The 6,887-nt window shown below is 37.3% G+C and overlaps 1 protein-coding gene across 1 annotated transcript in view; it reads right to left on the bottom strand.

Annotated features, from left to right (window-relative positions):
* The window catches only part of LOC109544558 (protein unc-80 homolog), a gene marked incomplete in the record, with an annotated part of 31,061 nt that overhangs the window by 4,166 nt on the left and 20,008 nt on the right, over window positions 1-6,887 (bottom strand). Inside the window, 10 exon segments of the mRNA XM_048663648.1 lie at window positions 788-895; window positions 2,128-2,295; window positions 2,351-2,507; window positions 2,568-2,737; window positions 3,272-3,487; window positions 3,550-3,670; window positions 3,727-3,858; window positions 3,919-4,035; window positions 4,225-4,428; window positions 5,833-5,953. Of these exon segments, the coding sequence (XP_048519605.1) occupies window positions 788-895; window positions 2,128-2,295; window positions 2,351-2,507; window positions 2,568-2,737; window positions 3,272-3,487; window positions 3,550-3,670; window positions 3,727-3,858; window positions 3,919-4,035; window positions 4,225-4,428; window positions 5,833-5,953 (1,514 nt within the window).

Raw genomic sequence — 6,887 nt, 5'->3', positions numbered from 1 at the left:
GAAAACATGAAATTTTGCAATCATCTTGCGCCACCCTTGCACAAAACGACGATCATTTTTCTAATTTCATCGATAACAGACGACTGTATTTTTTCTACATTTCTACATTTCTTCCTGGAGCCCAATTCTCGCAACTGGGTACGGCGATCACATGAGAAAGAAGGGCGTGGTTCTCCCGTGAAGCGAATATTGATATTCTTGAACGCGATCGAGTGATCCCATCACGCAACARCAGTAGAACAAACTTCTCTTGMCAAATCTCGCGGGTACGTGAGTGCGATGAATAATAAGTATGAGTAAAATGAAGTTTTGAGTCAAATTTCCCTCTCTCAGAAGAGATCAGAAAATTGACTTCATTCTTCCTTTGTTGAACATTGAAGTTGCTACACAGTTCACCCTTAAAACTTCTCATTTTCAAATGTCGTTAGTTTACTGAGATACTGAAGTGAAGCCAAAAATTCCTCTATCTTGATCGTTTTACCCACTTTTGCATACTTCACAGTATCGGAAAGGAAAGCTCTGCCTTCAAGCACAACCCTTTTATATTTATACAAACGAAGGCCCGTTTATTCGATGAACACTTCATCGCATATTGTTGCATTGAATAAGATGTTTTTACAGACACGAAACGAGTGCATATGGTTAGAACTCGAGTACAGGAAAGACATCAAAATGTGCCGCGAATATGTACAAAATGATCGCCAGTCACTAAATGAATGTACACATTATGTTAACACAGCTGATAACGATGGATGACCTAAAACGAACACTACACACCAAAAGGTACCTTGGGCAGCACTAGGGGTAGAACCCCCCGTTTCTAAACCTATTTCTTCTTGCGGTGCAGTTGTTTGCTGCACCGGCGTCGAGGCGTGACTTGTACTTGTAGAAGAGCCTTTAAAATTTGAAAATTCCATGTGTTTTCTACCGCATTTTTAGTGGTTTTTATGTACCAAATGTCCGGATAAGGGTATGGAGTGGCTGTATATCGGAAAAGGTTCTAGAAAAAGCATAGTTTAGAAGTAGCTAAGAATATCAATGGATGAAAATGCCTCAAAAAGACACATTGAACTTTAAAGAATGATCATATGGATAAAACGTAAAAAATAATGAGGACCAAAGCCAAAGTTGGGAAACGGAAAGCTTCGAGACTTGAACACAATCGAATAATCGAAAAATGATTTACATACTTAATATGAATATTTATAAATCGCTCTTTTATTTACTGCTGATTTGTCCAAAGAAAAGGTGATACAGTCAATCCATTTTTTCAAAATTCTAAACCGTGATTTTTCCTTCTTTTTATGCCCAGTTTTGCGTATACTTTGATATTGTTCCTTGGATGATTATTTTGAATTTCGAATAAAAAATTGCCGGCAAAAATAAAAACGGGAGCGTCCGAATGTTTTCTTGAAAAAATAGGATTTTAAATGACTTTTTTCAGTTCAATAAATTCAAAACGGCCTCCATGTTTAAAGAAAAATAAATACAGTTTTTTAGCCTCTCATAAGATGCCAGGCCTTAAGGTTAAAGAACAAGAGAAGTTGGACTAACCGCTCGTCTACATCACGATTTTGTGCTTCCCCATCAACAACTTTTTAAAGAGTTTTTTAAATTCCTAGCTAATTTTTGCGTCAATTTTACTAACATTTTTTCCTGAACCGCTGTCGATATAAAGCAGCTCCATACCGTTAGTTAATAAGCGGACACCCGGTATAGAGTGAGACAAAAGTGCAATCAATCCTCTGTTAGAGCTAAATAAACTCTACAAATAGTTTATAACGTAAATGTATCAATTCAGCTTAAATTAGAGTACAGTATCAATCTGGTATGCGATTATTCCTCATAAACATTGCATATTATACAGGGTGTCTGTGCAAAATTCTACCACCTATTCCGGGCAGGATTTCGTACATATATTTTACAGATACCCTGTATGATTTATCTCGAACTAATTTGCAATAATGATTGGAAATGTTCAATAAAATTTAAACTAGCTTTCCGGTTGATTTGTGAGTTTTAATACGCCTTTAAGAGGAGTGACGCCCACTTTGCACCGCCTTGAAGTCCCTAAATCTCCACAGCACCTCCACCATATATACGTTGCTAGTATTTTATTGGACATACCTTTTAAATGCTGTTGTAGGTGTTCGTGTGTGGAACTTTTTTGATGATGCAACTCCCCAGTCAACAATCCAATCAGCGATTGCCGTTGGCTTCGTTGCGTGGTTTCACTCGTCATTTGAATGGTTGTTGTTTGCGGGTTTTCCTTCTTGGAGTCTTCAGATTCAGTGGCTAAAAATACACCCGGAACTAAGAAGCTTGCTTTAAAAACAACATAAATACGCACATTCAGAAAGTTCTTCCTTCAGCTGTTTCATTTGATTGGCCAGCTCCATCAACAAGGCCCCTTTGCTCATTGGTAGCGGTAATCCAATACTGCGAATTTTGTTTTTGATTGTTTGATGCACGTTCCGTTCGTATTCGGATATTGGAGGATTGGCCAGCTGCGAAAAGTAATAATGAAGCCTTGAGGTACATTTGGTTGTAGTTTTATTCGCATTTACCTTTAGAAATATGAATGGTTGCATCAAGATGTACAAGGGTGTTCTGTGTGTGACCACAAATTCCAAAAAATCCCAAAGGAATCTATTGGCTTCGTTTTTCGTGCCGAGTAGCCGCATAAATCGCGATATTTTAATCCAGTCGTTTATCAAATATTCCTCGAAACAAATCGCTAAAAAAATTTGAAAAATTTAATATTACGACTCTAAATATTACGACTAGAACAAATTTTCGCCGATGTTGCAAATTGTTGATACTTTTGGGCCGTGCTGTATGAATCGCATTTTCAGACTATGGACACCAATAATAATCAACCGGGTGCCCAAATAACAATAAACCACGAAAGTATCTCAAAAACTCTAAGGGGATGAGCGTCGAAAAAAGCTGAAATCATCCATGGAAAACTGATCAAGATTATAAAAAAAATAAATAAAATCTTCACTGGTAATGCAGACTAACCGGTCTTGGAGCTTTGGAAACTGATTCTAACTTACCAGTTTTAATGTTTGGCATTTTGTTATAACATTTTTTCGAATGTTGTCAACAATGTTCTTTAAAAGAGAAATAAAACTGTTTTATTATATAAAATAACCCACGGTACTGTTTTGCATATTTGCACAAGTAAATGAATATTTAAAAAAATTCCGAAAGAGTTATTTGGAAACTACGTTAAGAATTCATTACTTGCCCAGTTGCCTCCACTTACTTATCATCTTCAGAGCCAAAAATCCCACTTGATAGAGCGAATCCTTTATTCGTTCCAGACTTTTCGTTTCTCTCGTTCCGAAAAAAGTCTGCGAATTTCCACTTTTTGCGTCCGACGAAGGTTTCGGGGTGCTTGTCTGCTGGGCGGGCGGACATATCGCGCAAAGAACAAAACTGATGGCAAAACTCACATCAGAAGGTTTAATTCGAGGCACATCTTAAAGTTGAAATCATATTCCCTATTAGTGATCAGAAAGCGCACAATTAGAAGTAAAATACCTTTCCGTCCGCTTCCAACTCTTAAGCACAACGGCATAATTAGGTTTATAATCATGCTTTCGATTCGTTCCTGAGTGGAGACCACTGTGCCTCCAACTATATGCTCCAAACCGCAAAAATCCTTCAAAACATGCATTAATAGCCAATTAAGGACTTTGGACTAAGTAAAATTCTTACTTGACCATCCTGCACTTGCAACGCGATGAGTCGAACCACCATGGAACAAAAGCTGGGAGGAGGCGGTTGGCTCAGAAGAGCAGCCGTTGCTCCGGAGACGCCTTCTGAGCACACTTCTGAGACAATTAAGCTCTAAAACGCATCAATTAGTCTATATTAAAGTGCCTTCGGTCCGACTGAAGCTAGATTTACTTGGCAAACGTTGATCAATTGCTTGATTTGATGCCAGTTGATTATATACGGGTATTTAAGCAGCGTGTTGTAGATCCCTTTCAACAAGCCAGCAGCAGCATCCCAATCAGTGTTTCTCTGAAATGGATGGAGGAATTCACAACTTTTGAGTAAATAAATTGATGTATATTGCAAGTTTTCGGAAAAAAGTCTCTTATTGTCGCCTCATTATATTATTTTAGAACATGAGGAGTGGAGCTGAAACTTTTTAGCGCAAAGACTTCCGTATTAAAAATGATTTTGCTAATAGTTTCAATGTTCACTTGCCCGAATCGATGCCTTCTTTTGGATTTTTCCAAACACTTTTTCCATTCGTTTTACAAGAGTGACAAAGGCGGGCCTCATAACATCGTCGCCCCAATCAGTTGAAGGAAGAACATAAGACGTGTAATATTGTAGTCCTCTGCATGCCATAGACTCGGGGTCGTATGGAGAAACTTTGAGCAATGAATGAGCAATGTCGGCCAGTCTCTAAAACATTTAAGCGAAATAAATGTTGAAGTGTTGTTCAGTGCAATTCATATTCGGATAATGTGTGTTTTTGCAAAAAAATAGTGCGTTAGTTAGCAGTTTCTACAATGTGGCAAATGAAACCATGCAAAATTGTAAAAATGCCTCGTGTTCTCAGTTGGGCAAAAAAAAACATTTTTTGTATTCCTCCACAACAGCCATTGAGAAAGGGAAGAAAAATTCAACTTTTTGGTCGTGTTCACATAAGATAAAATTTGATAGTCGACTGAAGATAAAAATCCCAAATCACAACTGTCCCCGAAGTCTTGGATTATGGCAGACCTTCAATTAAAGTGAACTTTACTTTTAGGCAATCCGCTTTCATGGTGCAACTCTGTTTATCGGATTTTGCCTGAATTCGACTATGAAAGTTCCAGTCTCAAAATCAGCTCGATCTTTTGAAAATCGAGTCAATATGAAATACGTTTTAGCCGCAAGACCAAACAATAATTTTTTCAGCTTTTTTTTGAAAATTGGGAACATGCCAAATGTTCAGAAATTGTGTGCATTGTTTTAATTTTCACCCTGTAGGAACTTTAACTGCAGCGCTAAATTTTTGCTAAAGCACTCACAAACAAGAAAACAGTTTGACTAGAAAAGGCTTCAAACAGAAATCAAATCGCTCACAGCAGCCAAAAGTTATCGAGTACCAAAGTTAGGGCAAATTTGGACGTGTAACGATTATTTTATTGAGCATTAAATTTTTGCAATACTAATAAGTCGACTTTCTCAGCTTTAAAAAGGAGATAAAATGTATTATATTTCTGTGAATTACTAATTGCGCTGAGTCTAGAAATACCAAGCATGCCTTAGCCGAAAGTTGGAATTTCGATATTATTAAAGCATCGCGTTGGTTGAATGCGTGTTTCTCAAAACCGGATCGACATTTCGATATGAAACAAGAATACTTAGTTGATGCAGAAATGATTGGTCTGTTAGGTTTTGAACCAGATTTTATGTTGCAAGTACAGGGTGAAAAGTTGTTAATCTAAATGTTGGCAAATTGGGAGCAAGAAGCGCCTCCATGAGCGACCCGGAAATTGCAACCGGTTCGGATTCGTCAATTAAAAAGCCCCACCGTCAGGAAATTTTAGGTTTAAAACCCGCATATTTTCATAATAATTGCAAAAAACGAAATAAAATTACGACACAACACCTAGTATCTTCCAAAACATCAACTTTTATATAAGGCATGCTTAGGCCAATTGCCACCATTTCCCGTGTAGTGTTTTGACTTTTACATTATTAATGAATCACCCTGTATTCGAAATACAGGACATTCACTATTGCGCATTTATACTATGCAGGGTTTTGATGCAAAAACTCCAGGTTAAATATAAATTTCCATAGAATACCTCAACTTACCACATGCGATCGACAATCTAGTATTTCAATGACCTTTCCATCGCCTTCTTTTCGCAGTATTTCTGCAATTCGTTCGTTAACTTTCAAAACAAACTCCCCGACAAGTGATAATAGCACATCCCTAGAAGAAAATTCAAAATTTTTAAACCAAACTCCATCGAATTGATTTTCTGAGCTAAGCGAAAGAGAGGCAGTGAAATAAGCAACTCGGCAAATAATTAGATGCAACATAACACATTTGAGTAGGAATTTAGCCTTTTAAAGGTAAGCGGGCATTTCGTCGCTTCAGACGAACTGACCGAATGAAAATTAATATTTGTATAGATAATCTGATGCGTTTGTAGGTGCATTTTCTCATTTAAAATAACTCAAATATTAATTTTCATTCGTTCCGCTCATCCGGTGCGGACAAATGCGCGCTTACCTTTAAAGAGCCGCTTAAATTTTATCGCGCAAAAAATCACTTTGGACTTATTGCACTTAAGTGTTTATTACACGATACCAAAAATGAACGGTGAAGCGTCTTTAGTCACAAAATCTGCAAAAACCTTATATATATAATATAAATAATCTTTATTTCCTACAGGAAAAGGCTATCGACCCAATCGGTCTTTCTGCCCTTGTTTAGTATATATGTGTCTTAGCCTAGCTTATTCTAAAATTAATTCCTATTCCTAACACTCGTATAAATTAATCAGCTATACAAAGAAAATAAAAAAAAAATTCTTGGCTTACAAAACAAACAGATCTTAGTCCTTAGTTCAGTTGCGTTTGTAAGTGTTCTGTTGGGGAACGAAAACGGGAGTGTTTTGTCGGTCTTGTGAGGCAAAGGGGATTCRGTATGGTCCAGTTGTGGGGGTTGTTTGTCCATTTTGTCTGTAAGTGTATTAGTCTTTCCGAAATTTTTGTCATGTTTGTGCGTTCGTATAGTAGTTGGTTGGAACGGTTGTGCAGTAGGTTTTGGGGGTGTCTTATTCGTGTTATTAGTCTTAGTGCAATTTGTTCTGTTGTTTGTACGTATCGTTTTGTCCTTTCTGTTCCGTTGGCCATGAGTA

This window comes from Dendroctonus ponderosae, unplaced genomic scaffold (assembly GCF_020466585.1).
Source record: "Dendroctonus ponderosae isolate FM_Combo_2020 unplaced genomic scaffold, Dpon_F_20191213v2 Dpon_F_20191213_2, whole genome shotgun sequence".
Classification (NCBI taxonomy): Eukaryota; Metazoa; Arthropoda; class Insecta; order Coleoptera; family Curculionidae; genus Dendroctonus; species Dendroctonus ponderosae.
The sequence above is the reverse complement of the archived record's forward strand: the minus strand, read 5'-3'. Positions and strand labels throughout refer to the sequence as shown.